At 42.7% G+C, this 14,642-nt stretch overlaps 1 gene segment (V, D, J or C); it reads right to left on the reverse strand.

The window, feature by feature from the left end:
• Positions 1–1,453: 1,453 nt before the first annotated feature.
• On the reverse strand, positions 1,454–13,743 carry LOC134495576 (Ig gamma-2 chain C region-like). The segment is given in 5 exon segments: positions 1,454–3,830; positions 3,968–4,456; positions 6,153–6,452; positions 8,599–8,931; positions 13,561–13,743. Coding segments are annotated over 5 exon segments (1,353 nt in total).
• Between the last annotated feature and the right edge of the window lie 899 nt (positions 13,744–14,642).

The raw sequence follows: 14,642 nt of genomic DNA on the forward strand, positions 1-14,642 counted from the left end.
ATGGATGGACAGAAGACCTGCATCCACACTAACTGAGAAACAGCTAGTAACCCAAAGCTGTGTGTGAAGTGAAGAGGAAGCTGCTCTCACAACTTGAGATAGATCAACTACACATTACATCCCAAACTCAAGAAGACCCAGAAGAACAACTGGAGGTGCAGCCAGCATCTGAAGCTGGAACGTCATTGCCACCCTACCCCACCCATTAGTGCATAGCAGCTGATATGAGGCATAAGATCATGGACAAACTAGCCAGTCAACCCTCAAGACCAATTACCAAGGCTCAGTGGAGAAGCTCCATCAAATAATATGCTAGAAGATGCCAACAGAGCCCTCACAACAATCCCTACGACCACCATAACGCAAACCAATGAACTGGTATATGCTACAGTTCCTGTAATCCTGGAGATGCTTGGCTACACGATCAAGAACAGCAGTACATACTTCTCCTGGAAAATGGGGTTGGAGGCTAAGATCAAGGCACAGGTCAGAAGGGTGTTGGGAACAACACCTGAGGCTCAAAACACCAGTTGCTCATAGACACAGGAGTTGCCCAAGACTCAAGGTCTAGACAGACCAATCTGAGCACAGCCTGGATTGACTACAGGAAAGCCTATGACTCAGTGCCACACACATGGATCTGTGAATGCTTGGCACTATACAAAGTCAACAGGAAACTAAGGACCTTCCTCAATAATTCAGTGGGACTGTGGAAGACAACACTAGAAGTCAACTCAAAACAGCTCTCACAAGAGGCCATCCACTGCATCACATACCAAGGTGATACACTGTCCCCACTGTTCTGCATAGACCTGAACACCCTCAGCCAGATAATCACAAGGACTGCGTAAGTTCAGGAGTGGAACTACCATCAGCCACCTCCTCTACTACATGGATGACATCAAGCTGTATGCTAAAAGTGAATGAGACATCAACACAGATCTACAGTAAGGACATTGGGATGTCTTTTGGTCTGGAGAAGTATGGCTGGATGGTTTATTTTTCTTCTGAAAATGTTGTGCTTGGACAAAAATGCTCCAGAAGTTACTTAAGATTTATACAAAGCTGCCAGCCAATCACTGCTATGCATAACCATTGATGATAAACAGAAAGAGTAAGTAATATTCAGGCTTTGTTCAAGGTGAATGATAGAGGTACCTGCCATATAGTGAAAGTATATTCTTTGACTCTCCTCCTAGTAGGACATAGGTGTTGTCTATCCCTGTAATCTATTTCCTGTAATATAAATCTCCTTTCTGTTATGGTTATAAAACCTGCTTCAGGAACACTCACATGTGCATACATCCAATCTTTTATCAGCCACACTCTCCTGTGGGGAAACAGTGAACTCATCCAATTTAATAAAACTTTTCTACAGATTAAAACAAAAAAGGAAAACTACAGAAAATGATGTAAAATGATAAATGAAAAGGGACTAATACCTTTAGTAATGCACTGCCCTGAATATACTTTTAATAGCTATTATCACAGTAAGACTTCAAACTGATGACAACCTCATTGGCTGATACATATCCTAAACACATCCTGCTCTGTTCCAAAAAAACGGAAGTTTAAAATGAAGCCACGTAGCAGGGTTTTAAAAAATGAGCACCATCATTATAAAATGTAATTAAAAATGTAAAAATAACATCAGAACAGGCTGTTTTGATCCTATATACAATATTAAATCAACAGATTGTTTATTAACAATGCAAGACAGGTTTTGAATGGCAACTAATGCTTGGTAAAAGTCTAGCCATGTCTGAGATGTATTTCATGGCACTGCTTTTGGCTGCAGAGGATCTTATACCTGCAAGAAAGCAATACTGCATTCTTCTTCACTGCTCTTGCATTTTTTGACAGATACATAGCAAAACATCCTTAAGTGACAGCGTTTTCGTAACTAAAAACCCTCACACAATTTGGCAAAAGGCTCAACATATTCAGGAATTAATTCCTTCACCTTAGGCACTTTGGTGAACACTCTGCAGAGATTAGCACTGGTGTCTCTTTCAGGTGGGGGGAAAGAAGTTAGATATACTTGCCCAGGATTGAGTTTACCTTATTTTCACAACATGGGTAAGCTGTTTTTGCATCAGTTAAGATAGGCTTTTTGCATTATTTGAACTCTGGACAGCACACACATACTTTGGCAACTGTATGCTTGTTCTTAGAATTGCAGATTATGTGCTATGTGGTTAAAATGAACAAACCCTGTACTACATTTTGGGAGGGTTTAGTAACTGAGAGGTTAAGCAACAGGTCTACCGAAGTTGAAATAACCTTGAGAAAGGTATATGTCTCAATTACTTGGGACCTATACACATTTTTCCCTCTGGGTAAAATTTTCAGCCAAAATTATTCAGGTTCTAAAAGCTTCATCTGATTTGAGATCAAGCTATTTGAAATAGTGTATTTCCTCATACAAATCCACTGGGTTATAAAATGTTCAAGAGAGGGCCCTTGTCTTGTCTCACCAGTATTTGAGGCATGTTGGACAGGAATTCAAAAAGGTGATTTACAGTGGCACTTCCCACATTTTGGTACTTCGCTGCTCCTACCTTTCTGCAACATGGCTCTAATAATAAACATGGTTTTAATGCATTGGTAGAATTATTTTTAAAAAAACATATAGAACTTATGTTTAGAATACATCTTGCTACTATATTGTCTTTTGGGTTAAGCAACTTTATACAAAGCACAGAAAAGGTGTAAAGAAATAGTAAACATGGCATGAGGTAGAAAAAGAAACAGGAATGAAGCTTAATCATCAATAACACTCATTATACCTTTCCATACCTTTCTAACCTTGAAACCATCTTTACTTCTGCATCCATGCTGCATACATTACCTCGTGTTCTTTAAACTTCTCACTTTTTTTTCAGGACCTCATCAATTCTACCCAAAGACAACTTTCTTGCTCTTCCCCTACCTTTACACCCATTCACTCTTCTTTTAAAATATGGTTTTCATTTAAAAGAATATGAATTCTTTTCAATTTAAGCTCAGCTGGCAATGACAGCAGCACTAAAATCTCTTCTACATTTCTGAATTTTTTTTTAAAGTTGGGCATCAACCTCTTCCCATAAGGGAGTATTTTTTAGTGAAAAATAGCCCAGTTAAGTTTGTGCTTCAGCCTACATGCATAGCCACTCTATTTGAAAAACAGGGGTGTATAAAACATTTAGAATTCAAACAGGCCATTTTGAATATCATACAACTGTTTCAAGTTTGAAAAGCTTCCAAATGATCAAAGCAGCCTTTTCCCCCTTGAAACAATTGTTTCATGCTTGAAACAGGGTAGTTCGAATTTGAAGTGTTTCCATTTCTAAATGTTTTGCATCCACCTAGCTAAAAACTGTAAAAAGCAGAATTAGGCAGGGTTTTCCCCCCCTTTCTAATAAATAGCTAGAATGGAGGGTTTGTGTTTTGCTTCATAACTTAATTTGTAGGTTTTTAAAAATGAAAAGTGGAAATCTGGGACTTATGGCTTATTCCAAAGGGTAATTCCCACTTGTTGCCTTCTGTAGATGCCTCAGGTTCACATATCTGTGCCTTCCTTAAGCCATGGAAGGAAACAGTGTATTACACAGATCATCAAAGAGAAACCTGTAGCTTATTTTCAAACAAATGACGTTCTTCAGTGGAATGGGTATGGTAATTGTCCAGTCAAAGTCTCTGTTCCTCCACATCATGAAACTCTTCTGGATTCACTGATTTACCACTGGTCTCTCCTGTCCTGGGTTTTGTGATGCCATGGACCTTCTCTTCACCTTGCTGTTGAAGGGGCATTTTCTCATTGCACGTTCCTATAAGTGAAGTATTCTTGACTGCAAATGGAGAGAAAATGAAAAAAATGTCCTTAATTGGTACTGTGGCCCCCTCCTCAGCCTAGTTTTCTCACTGACTTTGCTTTGCCCCTTCCCTGCATCAGCACCATTAAGTTTCTTTAGATTTGAAGGCTCACCTGTATATTTACAGTACATTATTCCAGCTCCTAGTGCAAATCCAAATCCTAGTGCAAGTCCAGTAGCCAATCCCAATGGCCAAAGATTCAGAACTGATGGGGTTGTAGGGGTCACTGTGGGCCAAGATGGTGAGGGAGAAAATTTATTCCTGGTACTCTGGGTACTCGGAAGGGTGGAATGGATAATCCCATCACCCTCACCTTCTGGCTGCCAAACGACAGACTGCTCCAGTGGGGCCTCCAAAGCTTCATGTTCTGCTCGACAAACGTAAGTGACTGCAACATCACTCTTCTGTGGGAAGAGGACACTGTTAATGGAAAACATCCCACTGGCCATGCGGTGTACCTCAGACTTTATTTGCGTTGGTGGCACTCCATTTTGCAACCACTCAATGTGGATTTGGGAGGGATAAAATTCGTTCACGTTGCACACAGCTGCTACAAATTTCTCTCCCGGTGGCTTAAGGAGCAGCTGAAGGGTTGGGCGAGCTGCAAAGAGAAGAAGGACATTTGAAGTCCTGGAGACAACAGGCAGTTCCTCATGCCACCAACATCAGTTCCCAACTCCCTGGAGCCGGTCTTGCGACCACCTGGAATTATCATTGTCCCAGCGGTTGTGTGAACTAGGTCAGCTGATGTCTGCTTGTGTCAGCTGACCAGTCAGCGCCAAAATCAGTCTCCAGCTGCTGTCCCTGCCCCTCTTCCATCTAAAACAGTGTTTCTCAAACTTGGCAACTTTAAGATGTGTGGACTTAATTCCCAGAACTCCCCAGCCAGGAATTCTGGGAGTTGAAGTCCACACATCTTAAAGTTGCCAAGTTTGAGAAAAAATGAATGCAGGTCACTAGCCACAAAGCCACCTCAGGGCCCAGTGTGGGGACTCCTGGATCCTACAGAAAACCAAGAGGCCAGATGCCCACCAGTGGGAAACCAGCCAGCCCATAAGCCCTGCAGAGCCCCAGACTCACATTGGAGCTGTGCTGCAGTTGAACCCAAACTAAACGGGCTCAGCTATCCAATGCCAATCTGGGAATGGTGCCAAAGCCCATTGTGGGCATGACGTACATAGGCTCTCTATCAATACAGCTCACAGAGGGAGATGTAACAGGGCGTAACAGCAATGTACTTACAGTCTCTAAGAACCAATCTGCAAGAGGGTAAATGTATGATAGCTTTTATCATGTGCAGTCTGAACAACAATCACTAGGGATACATCCAGTTACTGCAATAGCCTTGTGTTTTTATCTACCTGTTCTCTTGACCTACAGCAACAGCTCTGGTGGCCACACCCAATGATTTGGGAAAGCTACAAGTAGCTCTGGGACCTCAGATTGTGCACCACTGTGTCTGTAAAGGTGCAATGATGTCAAAATGACACGGGCCATGTTCTGATTGTGCAAAGGACACAATTTAGTACTTGCAACATGACATCTGACATGAGCATGTTAGCCATAGCAATGAAATCATGGCAGATGTGACTTCCTTTGCCCCTCTGGCAGACACTCATGTTGTGCACACCCTTTTACATGATACAATTATTGCAACAATGGATGCAAACATTGGAACAGTCAGGCGTATGGTGCAAGACCGAACAGCATTTCGTTGTTATACACAGGGTTGCTATGAGTCATAAACAACTCAATGGCAACTAACAACATATAACACACCACATGGTAACTTTCAACTCACTATCAAGAATATATACCCATATAAGTCCCCAAGAATTTCTCATCTTCCACTAAATGCACATGAGTTGGAAGAGTACATTACCCGTAAGGCAGAAAATGTCTCCAAGTTGAGTCTAAAGCCACCTGCGAACCTTCTGAGAAGACAGGCCAGTGGCTGGTTCATACTACACAACAGTGTGGTTTGTCTGGTTCTGACTTTAAGATGTCATGATAACCAAGCCAAATGAGGTTTGTCAGCTAAGGACTGTAACTGGGTGTGTCACATGAACACAGACAATTATGACTTTTTAAAAAATAAAGATGATTTAAATAGTGCAAGTCCACGTCTGCTGCATTTTGTGAACCTAGCCACTGCCTTTCAGCCCAAACCTCAGATTTTAGGAAAGAACTTAAAATAAGGTAAGGGTCTGTGGTTGGACAGTTGGAGAAAGACTGCCAGGACTCCTTGCTTTCTGAGCAAAGGTCATGCTCGCCTTACAGCAAAACATCATACTCACCTTGCAGCTGCAGCTGAAAATTTAGTACAAGTGGCCCTTCGATTGCTTGGTGATGGATAAGGCAGGAGAAGTTGGCAGTGGCATCCGTAATTTGTGGTGTGAGCTTCAGGACACTCTCTACTTTGAACAAGCGGTCAGTGCTGAGCTGAGCAGGAGGCAATTCGGGGCCTTGCACAATCTTATTATTTCGGAGCCATGTCACAGAGATATTGCCAGGATAAAAATCTGTTGCTGTACATGCAACTGTACTCGGCTTTGTCAACTGCACTTTTGTGGAGCCAAGTTTTATGTGTGGGGGAGCTGAGAGGAGAGGAAGAAGAGACTCTTACTGTCTAGTGACCTCAATTAGCAACAAAGGCCAATAACTGTGACCCACCATCCACCTATTGCTATACTGCTTGTAGAAGTGCAAGTCAACATCTGGAAGACTTCTGCAAGAGAGAATGGAAAAACTCCAAAAAGAATAGAAAGATTGTTAGCTTCCTGCAGGGTATGTTTCAAAGCTCTTATTTCTGGCAAAAGAGGTAGCACTGATTGAAATAATGTCTAAACCCCTGTACCTGTCCTATCCAGTTTTCTTATTCTGAGTCCATAAACAACTGCATATAAATACAGTAGCAAATAAACATTCCAACGTGTAGAAAGATGTGTTTAACTTTGTGCCAGGCAGAGGTTGTGTCCAGGTCTGTTCACTTAGGGATTTACTGAAACATGCACCCACACAAATTAAAAATGCATTCATACATACATAAAATGAAAGCTGTGAGACTACAGCATTAGAATGTAAGAAAGAGTATAAGCAAGTCAAAGAACACGGTCTGAAAACACAAGGATGATTTGGGCTGGCAAGTAATTTTAACAGGTGAATCAAGCAAGCACACTTTTCTAGGGAGGAAATTCAAACAGAAAGAAGACAGTACTGAAAATAATCTCCTTGATGGCCAGGTGTCCAGCTCAGATAATGGCTAATCCCCAGACAGCAAGCTCTGATAACAATTTCAGATGGTATGGATAGCAGTGACACACACACACACACACAAATTTATTCACTGGAATTCTTGTAAATAGACTGTGCACTAAACTTGTATAGCAATAATCAGCACTGTATTCACTTGTTGGGTGTGGGCACATGTCTGGTTTTGCTCCTATTGGTTCCGACAAACTGCGACAGCTGCCAACATGTGAGATGTGTTGATAGATAGCAAGGGGGCTGTTGGCTGAAGCAGGATATTCCTCCCTGTTCAGGCGGTCCCTTCTGCCACTTGAAGACCCCACACCAGCCTTTCTCAACCTTCTGACTCTGGAGGAACCCTTGAAATATATTTCAGGCCTCAGGGAACCTCTGCACATTCAGCCTCAAATATAGGCCACAAGTTACAAAATTATTATATTTGTTTCATGTGTAGGCCTGTATGTATGCCTTAACAGTGTTCTTAAACTAAAAATAAAGAATGAAACTTGCCTTTTTGATGTGAAGTTGCCTGAATTTGAAATAATTTTTAAAATAAATCGTGATCTCCCAGGGAACCCCTAGTGACCTCTTGCATAAACCTAGGGTTCCATGGAACCCTGGTTGAGAAACCCTGCCCCACATGCTCCCACCCAGCTTGTTGACAGCTGTGTCAATCGATCACATGGAAGGAGCAGTGCTGGCTGAAGTGAGAGTCCTTCTGCTTTTGCCAGACCTACTTCCCTATGTGACCTATCAAGAGATATCTCCTGCTGACAGGCCTGCAGGAGGGGAGATCGTGCAGAAGGGGAGAGCTACTTCTGTAACGGGCCTGATCCACTGGGGTGGATCTCCGTCATTCCATCCCTGTGAATCAAGCACCACAGGTAACCTGGGGGTAGATAGCATCTTCCTGGTAAAGCGGAAGTACAAACTCCCCACGGACCCTGTACATCAGGTTCTGACACATGGCTAAGCCTACAGCCTTCATCATCTATGAACACTCACCTTCTCCCTCAGCCCACAATCTCCCTTCCAAGTGAGGGAGACTGATTGGTGGATGCATTTCCTGCCACCAAGGAACTCCACCAATCCCTGTATAATAAACTGTTCGGACAGCGCCACCCCCAGCCTTATTAATGGCAGAGCAGAACTCAGCCGTAGGAACAGAGGAAATTTCATGAACTTTGTGACACCTCATAAATTGCAGGAAAGCATGTTAAACGTGAGATCTGGATGTGCCCTGGGAGAAATCTGTGCAGCCCTGAAGTAACAGAAAATGTTTTCAAGCAAAAGCCACTGGCACTGTAGATGTTACTATGACCTTGTGTCAGTCTTAGCATTATTAACAGTCAGCAACCTCTAGTTCCCCCACGGAAACAATCACATGTAAAACTGTGGTCTAGATCAAGGGTTTTAAGCTGTGTTGTATTCATGCTTTAAATATTTTGCAAGTTAACATATGACCCTCATTCGCTTTTCTTTGGTTTCCCTTACCTTCCACTCTCAACTCCACTGTCCTACTTTCACTGTCAGGGCTGTGGATAACAAAGCAAGTATAAGTGTTGCCATCTGTGTCCTCCACATCTGGAAGTAGGAGGCTGGCATTGCCCTTTTTCAGTTCTTCAGGAGTCATCTTTGCCCCCTGGCGAATGGCTTCAAATTCATCTTCATACCTAGCAATAACTTCAGAACCCACACGCCATATCACAGCCAGGCGTTTGGGGTCTAGGTTTCCAGAAGGCTCCTCAATGTAACAAGGCAGCAGAACATCGGAGCCTGGTTTGGCTTGAATTGTGTCTTCAGGGACCGTAATGGTCAAAGTTGCCCCTGAAAGATAAACACAAGGAGGAGGAGGACTGTTAGAAAATCAACACAAAGCACAATGTGGCCTGGCATCTAGCTAAATTCGGGATTGCCTATTACAGCTGAGAGGAGAGATCTTCTCTGTAGAGATCAACCCCTCTGAAGAGATCTTCCCATGAAACTGCTTGCGGTCCCCAAGTTTTGGGGAGGGGTTGAAGCCAGAAAATGTTCTTTTTTTCATTATGGCACCTCTTCAGAAGGCAGACTGGCCCCTCAGTGATGGCCTTGTGAAGGTAGCGAAGACCCAGCTCTTCCGGATAGTGCACAGTGCACCACCTGTAATGAGCCTTTATTGGTTAAGTTATTATTTCTTTATTTAGTTTCTTAATTAGTTAGGGTATGACTATTATTTATTGTAGTTTTGTTTCATTTTGATCTAGTTGTACTAGATTTATTGTGCTATCAGGCATGTAAGTCTGACAAATAAAAAAAAATACATAAGTAGGATGGGTCTATGCCAGTGTTTCTCAACCTCAGCAACTTTAAGCTGTGTGGACTTCAACTCCCAGAATTCCCCAGCCAACCCTGCTGGCTGGGGGATTCTGGGAGTTGAAGTCCACACAGTTAAAAGTTGCTGAGGTTTGAGAAACACTGATCTATAATATATATCCTTCATGTGAAGAGTAGTTTTGTGAAGAAAGATTCCTTCAAAAAGTCGTCATCTATTTCCACATTATCTGTAGCAGTAAAATATTATTTCAGGGACAGGTCTGATCTCCTATTTTCTAATGATCGCCTCTAAGCGAGGGCATCTCTTGAGACTTGAACAGTGTGCCAAGAGCTGCCACTTCAAAGGGGCATAAACAAATCGTGACTTAGCCTAACAAGGAAACCCTGCCAGTGTTCAGGTGGCAAGCCCTACTCAGCTGGGCATGATCAAGGAAACAAGAACTAGCAGAATTCAAGCCCTCCATCACATCAAGGACTCTGCTCCACCGGTCCCCATTGCCACCAGTCTCCAAAAATGACCACCAAGCTGGGACAGTTGCCATTCCATTGCATTAGCCACTGGCAAGATACTGGGCACTGTCAGCTCCACAGTGCTATTAAGGCTCTCATGCTGCTGCTGACTCTGGCAGCCTTTGAAACATTTCCCCTTAGCATGTGAGCTTAGCTTGTTACATGAACCCAGTCTTTTGATTAAATTGGGATTCAACATATGGTATGAGCACAAAAAATGAATTACAGGCAGTCCTCGACTTATGACCACAATTGGAACTGGAATTTCCATCCTAAGTCACTGCGGTCATAAGTTGAGTCACCATGTGACTGGACTCGATTTTACGACCATTTTTATGGTGGCTGTTAAGGGAATCCAGCTTCCCCGATAGGTGTTTTTTGCTGGAAAATGGCAAAAAGTTGCAAAATGCAATCATGTGACTGCAGGATGCTGCAACTGGTTGTAAATGCAAGCTGGCTGCCAAGCACCCCAAATGCAATCATGTGACCATGGGTGTGGTGGTGCAACATTCTGCAATGTTTAGAAGTGCTTTATAGGCCGTAAAGCACCCATTCTGAGGCCGTCGTAACTTTGGACCGTCATTAAATGAATGGTCCCAAGTCGAGGACTACCTGTAATTCAGAGAGCCAGTTAACAGCTTTTCTACACTGCAACTTTAAGCTCCTTGACTCTCATGCATAAACCAGCTGGGAATGAAACCTGTGTCATGGTCCCTGTTCCAATGTTCCTGGAAAACATCGTAACCTGTTCCCATGCCATGCTGGTGCTGACATGGGTCGCTGTACAGGAGGGGGCTGCTTCTGTTCCCTTGTACCAGGCTGCGATGCAAGGAGTGAAGAATGCATGTTTGGGTTATCTTGCCTTGTCAAGGACATTTCCCGCAGACCAGCAGGAACCGTTAGGGGCACCTGCAGAGAATGGAATTGTACTGACTCTGGGGGGAGGGACTGGACACTGCTTGGGTTTTTACTGGAAGAAATCCCACACTTTCACTATTCTCAGCTTTGCTTGTGATCCTGCATTCTATTCATTAAACCCATGAAAACCTTGTGTGAGTCTGATAGTGATTTTGAATGGGCAATCATTACAACCTGCTTAAAAAACCTCCTTCCAGATTCGGATCCCCCAGTTTGGGTCCTAGTGATGGTGATTCCCCTGCTTGTTTACCTCTCCTACCCCTGCTGGAGAAGCAAGCACCAATTACTTTCCTTCTCATGGGTGGGAGGACACGTGGCTTCCCTTGTTAAACCATCCATGATTAAGCCTATACTTGACACCTTCACAAACAGGGGCAGTCACTTCAGGACAGAAAAAGACTGTGTTCTTCCTGTCACTTGGGCTGAAAAGGGGAAGTGGCAGAACTCTTGCCAATTTTATGTGGTTAAAAAAGAAAAAGGCCTTCCATTTTCACGTTTCTTTTTCTAAATAATTTTTATTAAGAACTTTGATTACAATAGTAAAAACTAATATAAATTAAACTGAAAGAAAAAAAGAATAGTATGAATAAAAAGTGCATGAAAAAAGAAAAAGAAAAGAATGTGATAAAGAAAAAGAAAATATATAAAGAAGTGACTTCCAACCTTCATTACAAGTACTATACAAATTTAGTAACTCTTCATCCCCTACAAAGTTACACAAATATATCTCTTCATCCCATATCCCATCCCTTATTTCTAAGCAAACCCATAAAACATCCACTTTTCCATCCCAATGCCAGCATAAAATCCTTCCTTTTACTTCTAACAGTCTTAACCTTTAGTTCATTCAAATATTGTAGGATTTGATTTCTCTTCAATTCTTCTCTATCCAGCACACAGGTTTCTTCAAGGCTTTAACAAGCCTCTTTTGTAGATCCAATAAGAAAACATTTTCCAGGCCATTCTCTTGGTTTATCATTTGTATTTCCCTTTTAAGTTTTAAAACTTCAGCCAGTTTCTTTTGTATATCCAGTAAAGCATCCTTTTCCCAATCATTCTCTTGCCCTGTCATTTGTAGTTTCACATTCTGTATCTTCTCTGTCTTGTCAGATAAAATTTGTTCCACATCTGCAATTCCTTCATTACCATCTTTTAGACATAGTCTATCCATAGAAGCAGACATCATTACTGACAGTGTTGATATTGTAGTTACTAATGTCTGGCTCCATTCTTCAAAGATCTCCTTTAATATTTCCGATGTCATAATGTTTTGTGTCATTTTTGTAAGTCCCAGTATTAACTGACATCAAAAACAGGCTTGTATTTTTTTTTCTTCTGCTTAAAATTTTTAGTCTCCTCTAGTATCCCATTTCTAAAATCATCACTTATCTTTTATTATGAGATGCAATAGTCAGGATAGCCGGAATAAATCTGTTTCCCATGAAAAGTTATTTATTTTTTGTAGTTAATTCCAAAACTTATAGTAAAAGTCAATATTCCAAATTTATCTGGACCCTTAATCCGTTTATAACTTTCTTTGATCAAAATCTTATTTAGCTATTTGCTGTTTATTTCAAATTCTTTAAGTTCTTAAGCCTGTAATTAATTTTTCTTTTGTTCAGAGTCAAAGATAAACTTGTTCCGAAGGTCTCTAATAGCTTTAAGGTGGTTAATGGACAATTTCTGAAAGGGATTAGAAAGTGAGGTTTGTGAACTTAGTGTCCTTGAAAAGCCTCTGCCAAGATGGCCAATCCCATCATCTCCTGGTGCTCAAACCTGCAGAAAACTGCTGTCCGGTGGTCTCCTTGTGAGAAGCAGCCATCTGGAGCACATGTGGGCAATCTCCTATCCTCTCCTTATTCGGAGAGGTTCCAAGGGGCCGGTCTACTCACCGGTTCCTTGATCTCTGCCAGACATTGTCTCTGCTTTCCGAAGATGTCTTCAGTTTGCCGTGCCTCCACCTCACCCCACCCCACCCCCGAAGTGTTCCCATTTTCACTTTTTCTGGCCCATCAGTAAACTTGTTAAAGAAGAGAAAACAAACAGAATTTCACCAGGGCAAATGCCTCCTTTTCCACCCAGTTGTAATTTCTGTTCATTCAGACATGCAGCAGGCCAGCCACAAACTGGAGCTGGGGCAAGTGGGGACAGCAGTTGCGGACACCCCTGAACCCCAAGTGTACCATGCAGCCTCCGCCCCTAAGGCAGCGTTCAAACCTGCAACCCCACCCCCATGCTGACTGGGGAATTCTGGGAGCTGAAGCCCACACATCTTAAAGTCGCCGGGTTTGAAAAACGCTGCTCTAACGCATTTATAAATAACTAATCTGGAAATGGAGACGAGACAGGATAGCAGCCGCGGGTGTGTGGAAGGTCCTTTTTTCGCTCCCTGAAACAACTCCTGGACAAAAGGACTGTGAGTTGCTGTCACCGATCCCCGTGAGCGCAGGAGAGGAGCGCGCTGTGCGGCTTGCACGCCAGGCTCGTGGCAAGTGCCTCCGGTACTCCGCTGCGTGTTTTTCCTGTGAACAATTAACTGAGGGAAAAGTTCTTCCACCGAGAACGTGAGAGTGGGATGGAAAGCGCAAAAGCCTCCGCCCCGTACAATATCGCCCCTCTCCCGTCCCTCGCCTCGCTCCCAGCGAACGTTTCCCAGCACCGGCACCTTCCTCAGCCCGGGGGTGGTGGGTGCGATTCGGGTTTCTAGTGACTCACGCTCAGACGGCAGATACAGGAACAGGCACGCGAAATATCCGAAGGAGATCGACATTTTTTTAAAAGCCATGGTCAAGTTTCGCGTCGCTCGGGGGTATTGCGACGTACCCCTGCGCAATGCTTCCTCTTCCTTTCCGTTTGGAGACCTGATATCGAAAGTAAATGCTTGTTGCTTACCGCGACGGGGCGGAAAAAACCCCCGGATATGCAGCCCTATCGGTCCCCATCCCAAGAAGCAAGAAAGTAAGAAAAAGCGGGAAGAAGCGAGAAAGTTTTTAAAAAAGGCTAAAGAAAGACAAAATGGGAACGGATAGCTTTTACGTTTGCAAACTGGAGAGATCCCACTTCAACCTTTTGAGCCTGACATCCTGTTTGCATTTGTTACTAAGAAATTGTGGGTTATTTGCCCCATATTTGGAGCAACTATTTATGAGGACGAATTCAACTCCATCGGGATAGGACTGATGCGTTCAAGAATTTCCAGAGAGAAAAGAATAACAACAAAGCTTACTGTTTCTTAAAACATAAGAATTATTGCATAAGCTTTGAGGGATGATAATCCAATGTTGTGCCTTTAAAATACTTTGCGAGGTTCTAATTTTTCATGCAAAAGGCAAATGTAATTTGCATTCCTCTGGGACCTGTAAATATAGGAACCATGCTTTCTTTGTGTTTCTGGAGATAAAATAAAAGGATGGGGGATGGGGGAAAGCACCCCAATATTTAGGGCTGCTTCAATTTTAATGGCTAATTCAGCATGAGAGTGCAATCAAGTCATTTTATTTCATTTATCAAATAACTAAAGTGCAGTTTTATTTACATGCACAAATGGTAATTGAAATATATGTGGTGGGGTGTGTGTATATGTGTGCCTTCTCCATCTTCGTTCAAATAGAAGGAAAGAAAGTCCCCTCTGGGTTTAAAGTTGGATGGGATTTAATTGCTGAATCTGCTGGCAGATCTTTTTAAGAATCATTGTTTAAATGAGTTGTGGTCATGGAGGAAAGGAAAAGGCATGTTTTCTTCCTGTCCTGTTACAGAAGTTCGCTGTGTTTTATCTTCAAACTCCCACAGTCCCTTTC

This window comes from Candoia aspera, chromosome 4 (assembly GCF_035149785.1).
Source record: "Candoia aspera isolate rCanAsp1 chromosome 4, rCanAsp1.hap2, whole genome shotgun sequence".
NCBI lineage: Eukaryota > Metazoa > Chordata > Lepidosauria > Squamata > Boidae > Candoia > Candoia aspera.